The 14,298-nt window shown below is 46.9% G+C and overlaps 1 protein-coding gene across 3 annotated transcripts in view; it reads left to right on the forward strand.

Annotated features, from left to right (window-relative positions):
- The first annotated feature begins 6,107 nt into the window (after positions 1-6,107).
- Positions 6,108-14,298, forward strand: part of Clic6 (chloride intracellular channel 6) — a 41,915-nt gene continuing 33,724 nt past the window's right edge. The window contains exon 1 of one of the 3 annotated variants that reach the window (XM_005323595.4): positions 6,108-7,529. In XM_005323595.4, the coding sequence (XP_005323652.2) occupies positions 6,453-7,529 (1,077 nt within the window). In that variant the 5' untranslated portion in view covers positions 6,108-6,452. Of the gene's footprint in view, positions 7,530-8,646; positions 8,671-8,748; positions 8,877-14,298 lie in introns of those variants that run through there. The other 2 variants (XM_040287019.2, XM_078044594.1) reach the window with 2 other exon arrangements.

Here is a 14,298-nt window from a genome sequence, read left to right on the forward strand (position 1 = left end):
ACAATCATGGAACTACTGAATCTTACATATACTACTTTTTTTCTATATGTTCATTTTCCTTATAATAAAGTTTAACTTGTAAATTAAGCACAGTAAGAAAAGAACAACAATAACTTTGGGGGCATTATTAAATAAACTAGGGATCACTTGAACTCAAGCTGTGTGATACCTTAGCAATGAATCTAATAGATGATATGGCTACTAAGTAACTAATGGGCATGCAGCATATACAGTGTGGATACACTGGACAAAGGGATGACTCACATCCTGGACAGGACAGCATGCAATTTAAAACTTATTAATTATTATTAATTTCTGGAACTCTCTACCTGATATTTCTGGAGCACAGTTGACCACTGGTAATTGAAACAGTGGAAACTAAAATATCTGATAAAGGAGGACAAATGTAGTAGGAAACGAGGCCAGAAAGAGATTGAGGTTGTCACATTTTATAGGACCTCCTTCTTCATGCATAGGGCTCAACTTTCCTTGGTGTGAGGCAGGAAGACTTTGAAAGGTTTCAAGCATGAAAGCAGCATGGCCAGTCAGACTGGAGTGGCTCAGTAGGCTGTGGGTGCAGTATAGACTGTAGAAGGCCCAGGAAAAGCAGGGGCCAGTGAGGAGGCTTTGGTAATAATCCAGCAAGAGTGGTAGCAATGGAGGTAGAGGAAAGCGGTTGTATTCTGGTTGTGTTTTATGTTTTAGTTAGCCAGTTAAATGATTATTGATTACACTTTTCAGTGAATTTGTCTTCAACTTTATGAGGAATCTGGTGTAAATCACTAAATATTGTCTAATAGTGACATCTGCATCATACTTGTAACAGCTCAAGTTAATTGAGCTTAAAGGAATTGTTATCAGCAGAGCCTCTGTTTAAAGACACTTTGGCCAGGTGTAATAGCACACACCTGGAGTCCCAACACTGAGCAGAATGAGGCAAAATTGCTTAACCCCAGGAGTTTGAAATCAGCTTGGGCAATATAGTGAGACCCCATCTCAAAAAAACAAAAACAAACTAACAACAACAGAAATCCACTTTGGACTTAGTTATCCCAGCTAAGGTGAAATCTGCACTTGAACTTAATACTGCGTGTGAGCTCCCTTTTGAACTTATTAAGATAGCAGTTATAAAGACAAGAATTAGGATGACGTGTCTCAGAGTGTGACTCTGAGGTCAATATGAGAATTGTTAGGGAAATTCTTTACATTTTATTTTACAAAGTGGAGACAATAGGATTTGCTGGTGGGTTGGATGCAGGGTGTGAGAGAAAGGAGTTCTGTTTTTTGGGTATGTGTGGGTGTCTGTACACACTGGTGTAGATGTCTTTATAAAGCTTAACATTATCCAAAGTTATCTGGTTTCATTGTTAACTCTATTTTTGTTCAAGCCAAAAGCCCTGAAAAAGAGGAGACTTTCTCATGTTGTTATTGCGTATCCCCAGTGTCTAAACAATCTGTCTCTTTCTTTTTCTCTCTCAAAAGAAAGAAAATATTTAGTCATGGACTATAGAAAAGTTGTGGGGAGTTCTGTTATTTGTATCTTCTATATTTTCTGTGTTGTGCCTGTATTTATTTAGAAATAAACTATAATTACAGTCAATGAATAAATTGCAAAATTATATGAAATTTAAAAGTGCTTATTAAGATTAACATCAAAAAGTCAAAGATTCTACACCATACAGAGAAGAGAATGGTATTTTGAGAGCCAATATCAATGTGGGTAAATGAATCCAAACCTGATAAATGTATAAATCTCAAACTATAAAATAAAACAGCCTGTGCATGCAGGATCAGTGTCCATCCAGGACAGAGTAGACTTTATCGGCATCTTTTTCTACAAGGACATACCAGTGCCAACTCTCAGCCAGCCAGGCAGCAAACAGTCCGTGGCTAGCCAACTCCACAAGCAACTGAAGAGAAGAGTTTTCCTGAGATGCTCACGCCCTCCTGTAGTCAGTACACCCGGACACATCTGCTTGATTCAAAGTTGTGGAATGTCATCACTCACACAAGTCATGACATCCTTTAAATTTGGTCCCTGGGAGACCAGTGGCTTCTTGTTAAGAACAAAGTTGGACTTGTAACTAACCTCACAGTTTCCCAAGTGGGGCCAATAAACCTAGAGCCCTTCAGTGGTTTACAGCTTAATGCTTAATGCATTCTGAAATCCTAAAAAGCCCAGAATACGGCAAGTTTTGGGGGAACATATCTAGAGGCAAAGCAGACTGATCTGAACTCACTTGGCGGGTAAATGTAAACTGGGGGGCCCCCGAAGCCATGTGTGGTTTTCGCACATCTTGCCTAACGTGAGGTCCGCCTGTGTCACTGCAGAAATATTAATGTGCTTGATCGCAGGGTGGTGTGTCGTTGTGTTATGTAATATGCAGTATGGACGCTCAATCATTTTTTCCACGTTGCTGTGTTCTGAAACACATCTGGCCCTGAGATGTCCTCATAAGGGACTCTAAACCTGTGGTGTGTGTGCTGTGGGGCTGACGGTGCTGGCTTCTTGCTTAAGGGACAAAGGTGACGGCTGCTTTCTTGGTCTGGTGAGTGCACCAGGACTCCTGTTTTGGAGCAGATCTGTGCCCCACACATCTGATTACCTCACCTATATGGGGACATATGTTGAGTAGTTGCTGCTTTGGGGCATCTACTCAAAGATGTGTCTCTATCTTGTTCCTTTCCAGGAGGGTACGACCCTGGAGAAGGTGACATGAAGCTGAGTGTCTCTGGGCTCCTGTCCTGTTATCTTAGTCTGTTTGGGGCTCTCATGATAGAGGCCCACAGACTGGGTAATTAAACATAAATAAGAAAATTAACTAATTTCCTTCTCACTGTTCTGGAGGATGGTGTTGCAGAATAGAGGTGTTGGCATCTGACGAAGTGCTTCTCATGTATCATCCCACGGAGGGAGGCATCATGGAGGGAGCAGGGGGCGCCAGCTCAGGTCTCTCTTCCTTTCCTTAGATGGCATTCTCTTGGGTAATTTAGTTCCTTACTATATTCCACAGAGCTAGCCTGCCTCATAGTAGGCTCACTACATGCTTTTCATTGTAAACAAAAATGTGAGAGATAACATGCATGGAATATTATTCATCTATGAAGAAGGAAGTTCTGCCATTTTCAGCAAAATGATGGAACTGGAGGACATTATGTTAAGTGAAATAAACCAGACACAGAAAGGCAAGTACCACATGTTCTCTCTCATGTGTTTTTTGAGTCGGCTTTTTCACTGTGACTAAGAGACCCAACCAGAATGACTTCAGAGGAGGAAGAGTTTATTTGGGGGCTCACGGTTTCAGAGGTCTCAATCCACAGACAACAGGCTCTGTTCCTCAGGGCTCGAGGTGAGGCAGGACATCATGGTCAAAGAGTGTGACAGAGGGATGTTGCTCACATGGTGATCAGGAGAGAGACTCCACTGGCCAGATATAAATATATACCCCAAAGCCATGTCCCCAATTCCCACTTCCTCTAGCCAAACCTTATCACTTCAGTTACCACTCAGTTAATCCTTATCAGGGAATTAATCACTGATTGGGTTAAGACTCTCACAACCCAATCTTCTTCCTCTGAACCTTCTCGCATTGTCTCACATGTGAGCTTTTGAGGGACACCTTGCATCCAAACCACAGCATATGTGAAAGCTAAAAACAACAACAACAACAACAACAACAACAACAACAACTAAAGTAGAACAGTGGTTACTAGTTGGGAAAGTTAGGGGAAATGGAAATTGGTATGGAAATATTACAGGTATGGAAATATTACACTGAACACTATTAATATGTACAATGACTACAAGTCAATAAAATAAATACACAAAAAGAAAGTTATGATGAAAATCCTTCTATATTCTATAACCTTCGTACAGACAAATGGTGGGAAATATTTATCCTATATATTTTCTGCTGTAGATTGTCTCTCCACTCTGTTGAAGATTTGCTTTGCTTTTTAGTTTGATGTCATCTCATTTGTGGATTTTTATCCTTGTTTTCTATGCTTTTGAGGTCCTATCCAAAAACCTGACTGCCTGGACCAATATATTAAAGTGTTTCCTTTACATTTTCTTCTAGTAGTTTCAGATCTCTCATTTAGGGTTTTGATCCATTTTGAGTGGATTTTTCTGCAGGGTGAGAAGTAGGATCAAATGTGAGTCCTCTGCATGTGGCCATCTGGCTTCCCCTGCACCATTTATCAGAAAGGCTGCCCTGTGACATGCATTTTTTTTTGGTGCCTCTGTCTAAAATCAGTTGACTGTAGATATGTGGGTTTATTGTGGGGATCTCTATTCTGTTTTGATGGGGATTGCGTTGAATCTGTAGGTCATTCCAACAGTATTGACATTTCAACAATATTAGTTCTTTCAATCCATAAACATGGGAACCTGGTATGGGGATATAGCTCAGTTACCAGAGTGCTTGCCTCATATGCACAAATCCCTGGGTTCAATCTCCAGCACAAACAAACAAACAAACAAACAAAAAAACATGGAAACCTTTCCATTTTGGGGGTCTTCTTCAATTCATTTCATCACTGTTTTGTAAATTGCACTGTAGAGTTCTTTTATTTCCTTGACTAAATTTATTCCTAGGTGGTTTTATTTTTGTAGCTAATGCAAATGGGATTGCTTTTGTGCTTTCTTTCTTAGCAAATTCATTACTGATGTATACAAAAGCTACTGATTTTTATACGTTGATTCTGAAACCTGTTACTTTACTGAATCTGTTTATCAGTTCTAATAGTCTCTGGTGCAGGTTTTAGGTTTTCCTATCATATTGTCTGCAGACAGGGATCATTTTACTTCCTCCCTTTCTATTTGTATGCCCTTTACGTCTTTCTCTTGCCTAACTGCTGTGGTTAAAATTTCTAGTACTATACTGAATAAGAGCAGAGAGAGCTGACAGGCTTGTCTTGTTCCTGATCTTAGAGGATGTGCTTCCCACTTTCCCCATTCAATAAGATATTGGCTTTGGGTTTGCCAGAGATGGCCTTTATCATATTGAAATAGGATCTTTCTATACCTCATTTGTTCAGAGATTTTAACATAAAGGAATACTGAATTTTATCAAATGCTTTTTCTCCATCTAATTAAGAGGATCCTATGATTTTCATTTTTCGTTCTATTGATGCTATGCATTAAGTTCATCGATTTGCATATGTTGAACCATCCTTGCATCCCTGGAGTGCAACCAACTTGATCACAGCATATGATCTTTCTGACGTGCTGTTGAATTTTATTTTCTAGTGGTTTGTTGAGAAATTTTTCATCTGTGTTCTTAGTAGATATTGGTCTAAAGCTTTGTTTTATTGTGTTCTTGACTAGTTTTAGTTTGGAACGGTTCTCTCTCTTTCGTTCTTAATTTTTCTTTTAAAACACATATTCCATTTTATAGAGAAGGAATCTGGTCTGTGATCCTGGAATACTGCTAGTGCAATGAATTCCGCCGTTCCTGTCTCTAGCTTCTTGGATTTTTCCCTTCCTACATCCAGCTTTCCAAACCCTTAACACACAACACCGAGGGCAAAAAGGTGTCATGAAGTTAAAAAAAAATCTGGGAGAGTCCACGAGGTACACAGACTCGCAGTGCTTCAGAGAACAGTACCGTTAAGTATTAAGATCTCCCAGTGCAGGGCTCACAGTACCTGTCATGCATGCCTGGAGAGATGGACACATCTCTCACCACAGGTCTCATCTGGCTCCTTTTGCTTCTCTCTTCAGGCTTCTGCAACCTCTCAGCAGGGCTCTGCTGAAATTGGAAGGCCGCCTACTGTGGTCTCCCCTGTTCCTTTTCTCAGGGACCCTTGCCCTTGGACACAAGGTACAACGTGGACATCATCTGTTGGGCATCTGAACTGCTCAATGCTTCACTTCAGGGGCGAGGTGGAAATTAGGAGTTTAAGTGCCAGGGTGTGTTTCTGAGGGTGATTTAAATGTCTATGGAACTTGAAACGGTTCCAGAAAACACCAAGAGCCCAGTAGAATCAGAATCTTTTCATTAAAATCCACAAGGACCACAGGAAGGCTATCATTGGCCAGGCTCCCAGGCCACCCAAAGATGGGAGGGGGGACGCAAACCCCGCCCAAACCTCAGGGGGATGGAATTGGCTCCAAGGACTTCGGATCAACCCCAGCGCAGTGGACAGCGGGTCGGGCACTTCAAAGGTGCCTGCGCTGCACCTCCAGGTTCCGCGTCCAGACTGCAGTCGGGTGAAAAAACGGGAGAATCACTAGAAGAGCCCACAGTCCTTAAGCCAGCGAGAAGGGGCGCAGCGTCTTGGGGCAGAGAGGAATTCGCTCCGCACGAAACTTTGGCGGTCAGAGTCCTCAGTGGGGCGACCTCCCGGAGAGGGCGCAGCAGTCCCCGCACCTCGCTCCTCGCTAGGCGCCACCAGCACCTCTGCTGCGTCAAGGAAGGGTCTCGGGTCAAGGACAAGAATCTGTGGCCATGGCTGAGGCTACCGAGCCAGAGGGTGGCGCTTCGGGTCCCCAGGGGCCGCCCGAGGACCCAGCGCTTCTGGCCGAGCGACCGGGCAAAGCCGGGGCCATAGGCCAGGAGGCGGAGGGGCGGGAGGCGAGCGAGGGCGCCGCGGAGGCGCCCGGGGGAGAGGGGGCGGGCGCAGCGGCGACAGCGGCGGACCAGGAGGAAGAAGGCGGCGGGCCGGACTCAGGGTGTACGGGGGAGTTGTCGCCGGGAGCGGGCAGTGGCCCCGGGACAGAGACGCGCGGCCCAGGGGGAGCGCAAACCGAGGCGGAGGAGGGTGAACCGCGGGGCGCCGAGGCTCCCCCGGGAGGGGAGGCGGCGGACGGGCAGGTGGAGGAGGCGAGCCCGGAGTGCGGCGTGCAGGGCGAGGCCGCAGGGGAGGCTCAGGGGGTGTCCGGGGAGTCTGGGGAGTCCGGGGACCCCGGGATCCCAGCGGCGCAGGAGGAGACGGAGCACGGGCTAGAGGCTCCGGGGGTCATCATAGACGCCCAGGGACTTTCAGGGGACAGCATGGACGCCCAGGGGCTGGCGGGAGGGGCGCTAGAGGCAGACGGTGAGCTCCAGGACCAGGACCGGGAGCAACAGAGTCCCCAGTCCCAGTGCGAGACCACTGAGGTCGCTGTCGCGGAAACCGGGGGGCCCAGCCCGGAAGAGTCTGCAGGAGCCACGGGGGAGGTGGGGTCCGGAGAAGCGGTGCCTGGGGACGCGAAGGCAGATGCTGGCCAGGATGGGGACTCGGGTGGGGGCCAGAAGGAGATGGAGGCGGAAGACGAGAGGCGAGAGCCGACCCCGAGCGAGGACGCCTCGGCAGTTGGGGGAGAGGAGGGGCCCCCGGACGGCACCCAGGATCGGGAGGTGGCCGAGGAGACGGGGCCCGAGGAGCCCGAGGAGCCCGAGGCCAAGCTCAGCAACCACCTGGCGGAGGAGGGCAGCGCGCAGGGCAGCGACGAGCCGGCGCGCGAGAACGGCCGCCGCGAGAACGGCGAGGCGTCGGAGGAGGGGGACCCGGGGCAGGAGCACGACATCACCCTCTTCGTCAAGGTAAATTTCGCTTCCCCCAAATTTTAGGACGTCTTCTCTCGTCTTGGTCCCCTCGGATTCCTTCCTCCCCCGTGTCCTAACTGTCACCAGGCGCTTCCACCTCCCCAACTAGGTTTTCAAGAAGAGTTGCAGGAGCATTTGGGGGAGGGCTAGGGCCAAGGCGGTGGGTAGTGCGGGTGTGGGGTCAGCATTCCACCGTTTTTGTCCTGAAAATCTAACTGGACCCCCTGGTCGGGAGGTTACTAAAGAATTAACTGGGGGGGGGGCGGGACGGATCAAAAGTGACACGCCCCATTGGTGTTGCAAGGATTTTTGCCAAAGCAAACTCTGATCCCTGAAGTGAAACAATGCAAACTGGTAGGTTCAGTGTGAGAAGCAGCCCCAGGACTGAGATCCCAAGGCCCAGAGCTGGTCAACAGTTTTAAGTTTCAAAAAGCAATTCCGTTTTAAGAACCCCAGTGCGTTCGGGAGGAAACGGGAAACTTATTTGCCTATTATCGTTGTCACTGAACATCTCACCATTTACTTTGAAAGAATGCAAGAGGCTGCTGACTTGACAATCATCTGCCTCTCTCTCTCTCTCTCTCTCTCTCTCTCTCTCTCTCTCTGTGTGTGTGTGTGTGTGTGTGTGTGTGAGAGAGAGAGAGAGAGAGAGAGAGAGAGAGAGAGAGAGAGAGAGAGAGAGAGATTCTATCTTATTTCAGTTGGGAAGAGAGCAGTGATTTAATGTGTGAAGGAGTCTGTAGAGAAAAGATGGAGGAGACAAGAGGAAGGATGTCTTGAGTTTAAATAAGTGTTTTTACCAGGTTCCTCCAAAAATACATGGGCAAAGTCCAGTAGCTGCTCTCACCAGAAGCTTTGTTAAAAAAAAAAAAAAAAGGCCATTCTGAAGAACTTTGGCCAGACCCCTGGGAAGCTGGAGATAATAAGATCAAGAATGTGCATTACGCGTTGAATTCTAATCCTTTAGAAATACTTTCAGGCTTATACAAGCCTGTTGTGGCCTAAACTTCCTGGGCTGAAATGTTAATAAGTAAAGGGGTGGTGGTGGTGGGGTTCCCAAAATGATTCATATCAGAATTTCAAGAAGTGTTTAAGTGGCAAAGAACTTGGGGAGAAGCAGGCTTGTGTTCATTCTATGGTGAGAAGGGGCTGTTCCCGGCAGCATTTTTTTTTTTTAAGACGCTGGAATAAAACATCAAATGATGCATTGGGGCATAACCCGAGGGCACAAGCCCTAGGAAGGCTGTGGGAAGACTGGGTGTGTGCTGCCGGTCGGTTCAGACCTACTTGGTTTAAGGAACTTTCCATTGCTCTGGTGGCATGGCTGCAGGATTCCAGCAAATGGTACAGCTTCTTACCTTTCTCTTGTTTCTGTCTCTTCAATGTAGTCCCTTCTAAATCACCCGTGAGCCAGGAAAAACCCAATCATTTTGCTTCTTAGTGTACAATTATTTAGTTGTTTATTGCAGAACTTTAGGTGAACCCATATTCCGGAGCCAAGCACAAGCCCTTCATGATGTGAACCCTCCCCCTTTCTCTCTGGCCTTTCCTGGGTATTGCTGGGGAGTCCCCATCTTGTGTCACTCATGGCACTGTGGTGTCATTCTTGGTATTTATTCCTTCCCGCCTTGAAATGTCGCACACACTGTGCCCTCTGCCTGAAAGGCATCGCTCCCACTTATCCCTGTCCCTGTCTGCGTCCTGATGGTTGGCTGCATGTCCAGGAGTCAGCGTGGACTTCTGGGGAGGCTTTTCCACCGAAGTCTGGGTTGGATGTCCCTCTGTTGACGTTTCATGCACACATGGCACTGTCCTTGTCTCTTTTCTGGACTGCGTGAAATGTATCATGATGTCCAGGACAGAATGCAGGTGTGGGCCAGAGGAAAGTCTGAATGGGTGACAGTCTGTATGAGTATAGTATTGTAGTAAAAAACGGGCACTTCAGAGCCTGTGGGGCTGGAATCAAATCCTAGCTCTGCAACTTTCTTACCGTGTGACCGACCGTGGGCAAGGAAGGTATTCAGCCCTTCTGTGCCTTTGTTATCTCTTGAGCAAAACGGGGACAATGATAGGACCTACCTCCTGTGGTTATTGTGGAGATTCAAGTATAGATTCCATAAAGCCTTTTGAGCTCTGCTTGTCTTGAAGTAAGCATGGTGTCGATTTGGGTGTTCATTGCTATGTCTGCCCAGCTCCTTTATGCTTCCGTTGATTCTGTATGGAGACTGTCTCCATTTCTTTTTGAAGAGAAAATTCCTCTAGGTGTCTAATTACGTCCGTCCATTCTTTGGGGAATAAGAGTGTCGTAAAAAGTGAAAACAGTTCCTTTTCTCAATGCTGATCAGGAGTGACTGTAGGCGAAGGCCAGGGCAGCTCAACCTCCATGCAGTACTTGGCTGGGTGTTCTAGTGTCCTTTTTATTTATGATTTTCCTTCAGGGAAGCAAACAGTGAGGCCAGCTAACTTCTGAGATTCTCTTAAGATGTGCCTCATCTCAGTAAGCCGTCTCAGTTTCTTCCCATCCACTCATCATTCTCCGTAAAAATAAAGGGGGACACAGAGGGACTAATGAGACCACGAAAGCAATGAACAAGCAAAGAAGACCTTTGGGCTGCCGTATCCTCTGCGTTTGTAATAGTTGATTTAAAGTACTTAACCTGGCTCAGATGCAGATTTCTTTGCCAGATTTAGCCTTTTCTGGGTTCCTTCTTGGGCTCGGTTTGAGGTGGAGCCTGCATTTCACAGTGGACACGTCACCTGGGTTTTGTTAAGTACTCATGGTGGGTAGGGTTCCCCCACTTTGGACCTAATGGCATTTATTTATTTATTTCGACCTTTTAAAAAATTTTAACAATAAGGTTTTCAAAATGTGCATTATCATCATACATATAGCATGGGATTTGTTGTAATAGCGGGTGTTCTGCGGTGTAGCTGGAACATAGAATTCACAGAACTGCTCTGTAGGAAGAGTCCCTCCAGCCTTCATATGAGGCCTAGGAAACACATTTTAAAATTAATTAAGCCACATTCTATTTGTGAGCTTTAACTTTTACTTTTCTTCCTATTCTTAAAAACAAACATATTGGTTACAAAAAGATACCAGAAAGAGACCTAGTAACCTGTAATAGTAATTCTTTTTTAAAAAAATATTTATTTTTTTAGTTGTAGTTGGACACAATACCTTTATTTATTTTTATGTGGTGCTGAGGATCGAACCCAGGGCCTTACACGCACTAGGCGACACTCTACCTCTGAGCCACAACCCCAGCCCCATAATAGTAATTCTAATTGCTTCCAGTTGCCTTCTGATTTTAGCTACCTGATGGATTATACTCCCATCTTGATGAAAGTCAACCTGTTGTTAGCTGCCTTCATTTTCTTCTGTAAGGATACACGGCTGTATTCTTGTAAAAGAGCCAGAACCCCATACAACAGCCCAGCAAGTCCTCCGTGAATGATCCTGTGGCAAATCAATCGTGGATCATGCTAATTTTTAGTTTTTTTTTCTCCCCTAAAGAAGCATTAACTATATCATCCCATTCCAAGGTAACCAACCCCCCAGTCATATTTTGTGAGAGAAGTTTTTTCCTTCTTTACTCACAACAACAAAGGGTAACAATATAGTGGCAACACAACACAGAAGCAGCAAACAAGACACAAGAGCTGAAGTGGTTGGTGACGTCTGATTCAGCAGGGGCACTTTGAGGCAGGGGCTAGGAGTGGGTGCTCAGAAATATGGGCTTCCTGGCGAATTTTACATGACTTTAAAATGCTCTGTGTGACCTGGGAGTGATCCAGGGCCGCAGCCTAGGACTTTCTTAAACTGTGCTGTGGACGGCCCGTGTTTAAGGAGAGCAAGTCCCTGAGCTCATGCGCTTGCGTCATTGGGATTCTTCAAAGAGGTGAAACAGACACCTGATGGAACAAAATGAAACTCGGGACAGACATGGCCTTCGAGTAAGCATCGTCACCCAGAAATGCCAAAAAGAGAAAAGAGGACCTGCTGCATTGCCACACCAGGGGTCCACAGGCACCCGAGGGACCAGTGGCTGAGGCCGGGTGGACCAGCGGCTGTGGCTTGCTGCACACATCTCCCTGGGAGCGAGCCGGGGCTGCTTTGCTAACCGTGTGGGTGCCGGGTGTTCTAGAGGAAACGAGTGAGGGTGGGCTTCTGTGCCTTGAATTCTCCCTTCAAACCACTGTTTTGTGGGTTTTTCCTGATTAGCATAGAAAACCCATTTGTGAATTACATATATGAAATCAGTACAGTTACTCATGCTGAAAATAGGTAGGACAGGACGTTTTGCTGACTTCGTGCATGAAGGCACGGTGTGGGCCCATGCGGGCCCGGAGGCCACACTGAGAGCCCCGTCCTGATTGCCTCTGGCCTCACCACCTGGCGAGCAGTGGGCTCTCAGTTGGCGCTTTTTGGTTGGTGCTTCCTGATGATGACGACAGGTAGGTGGCTGGGTTCAAGGTGAGAGCTACTGAGAAGCAAAACCTGGACATGGCACGGGTCAGTTCCCACCAGCCCAGTCCAGTGCCCCTAGTGATAGGCACAAGGCGAGCTTCCTCCCTGGAGATGTCAGCATCAGGGCTTCAGAGCTGGGAGCTTGGGGAGCTGGGGCTCTGTCCTGCCTGGTGCACAGGCCGCTGCTCCCATCCCTGTGTGGGCTGAAGGCTGCGAGCTTCACGGTAGCAATTGTGTTCCTTGCCTTCAGCATAGCCCTCCCTTGGTGTCCCTCATGTCCTTGGTCTCACGTGGCCAGCCTTTCTCCCTGAGATGCACTCAGCTATCCTATCTCCTCGGGCTTCTGAAGTTGCCAGGATATCCTCAGAAATACTACACTGGGTCCTCCAAGTGTGTAAATTTACCCTTTTCATTTCACGTGCCTAGGTAAAACCAAGGATTTGAAGGAATGTGTATCAGGAATCAGCCCACGCTCTTTCCCATTCTTAGAGAAGCCTGGAATCTGAAGCCTTGTGCCAGTCTCATTCCACACCCATGAAGGGCCGTGTGTTGGAAACCATGCTAGAATCTTGGAGCGTATTGGCAAGTGTCTTAGCCTATTCTGTTGCTATAACAAAATACCCAAGGCTAGGTAATTGATAAAGAATAGAAGTTTATTTAGTTCATAGTTCTGGAGGCCGGAAAGTTCAAGAACATGGTGCCAGCCCCTTCTTGGCATCTATCTGGTGAAGGACAGATGTATCATAACTTGGTGGTGGGTATCACATAGAAGACTGAGTTTTAGAGTGCTGCCAACTCAAGGATCTCTTCCTCATCCAGTTGATAGAGTTACTGATTACCATCATGAGGGCCCACTCTCACTTCTAAATACCACGAACATCTGAGTTTGGAGTATAGCTGCCAGCACGTGAACTTTAGGGGACAGATTCACACCATAGCAGAAAGACTGAGAAGGTCCTTGCCTCCCAGAGCGTAGCTTCTGTTACAAAGGACGGATAATGAGCAGTGTAATACCTCATGCGAACGTCACGTCTCCCCTGCGCTGGAGCCGAGTGGCAAAGACCGAGTTGCTTTATCCGTCTCTGTTCTCTAGGCTTTAGCGCAGCGCCTGGCACTTGAGAGATCCCAGTTAGTGCACATGTGAAGGGAAGGAGCGTGGGGGTGAGCGGGAGGCTGAGGGGCCTGCAGCGGGAGCTCCCTGGTGTTAGGACTGTGTTTGGCTGCAGTCAGTAGATGAGCTGCTAACAAGTGGGTTTAAACTACAGTTTGTTCTTATCCTTACAAGAAATGGGATGCAGCAATTTAGCCACCACGGAGGGCACAGACTGACTCTGTGTGTTCTCTCTCCCTTGATCATCAAAAGCTGGCTCCTTTAGCCTCCAGCGTCAGATCTGATCCAACATCTGGTGCAGGAAGACGGGGAAGGGCTGGGGCTTTGTCCCCCAACCTGGAGGAATCAGGGGAAGGGCCCCTCCCCACAACTGGAGGGGACTTTCCTTCCGTCCCCTTGGCTGGGGCTGGCTTCGTGCCCGGCCCCCTGCAGGTCCTACCTAGGCCCCAGGGATTGGGAGTGTGGAGTGGGCTGGGGTGGGCTGAGGTGGAAGGGTGTGACCAGTGTGGCTTAGACCAGGGTCAGCAAATGATGTCTAACAGGTCAAAACCAGGCTGCCAGCTGCTTTTGTCCACCTGCAACCTAAGAACGCTTCTTCCCTTTGTAAATGGTTGAAAGAATAGCAAAAGAAGGAGATTTCAGGACACACAGAGATACATTCCACTGTCAGTGCCCCTCAATAAAGGTTTTTCTCCTTTTCCTGGACCCAGCCTTAATTATACTCACATGTTTTATTTATGACTGCTTTCCCTGCAACAGCAAAACGGAGTCATGGGACAGAGACTCTGTGGGCCACAAAGCCTGGGATATTTACTGTTGGGCCCTGTAAGAGAAGGTTTGGTGACCCCCAAGACCTACTTTGACTCATCACCCTGGGCAAGATGCACTAACATCCTTAAAGAACTGGAGTTTTCTTTATAGAAAAAGGGAAATGGCTCTGAATAAAGAACCCAAAGGTTCTATCACAGCAAGAAATATTTAAGACACTAAACATCATATATACACACACACACACACACACACGTATGTATGTAGTATGTATGTGTGTGTGTGTGTGTATATATATATAAAGTTAGAAATGTATTTTGCAGGCTGGGGTTGTGGCTCAGTGATAGAGTGTGCACCTAGTGCGTGTGAGGCCCTGGATTCGATCCTCAGCACCACATAACTAAAAAAATAAATAT

Source organism: Ictidomys tridecemlineatus, chromosome 3 (assembly GCF_052094955.1).
Source record: "Ictidomys tridecemlineatus isolate mIctTri1 chromosome 3, mIctTri1.hap1, whole genome shotgun sequence".
Taxonomy (NCBI): Eukaryota; Metazoa; Chordata; class Mammalia; order Rodentia; family Sciuridae; genus Ictidomys; species Ictidomys tridecemlineatus.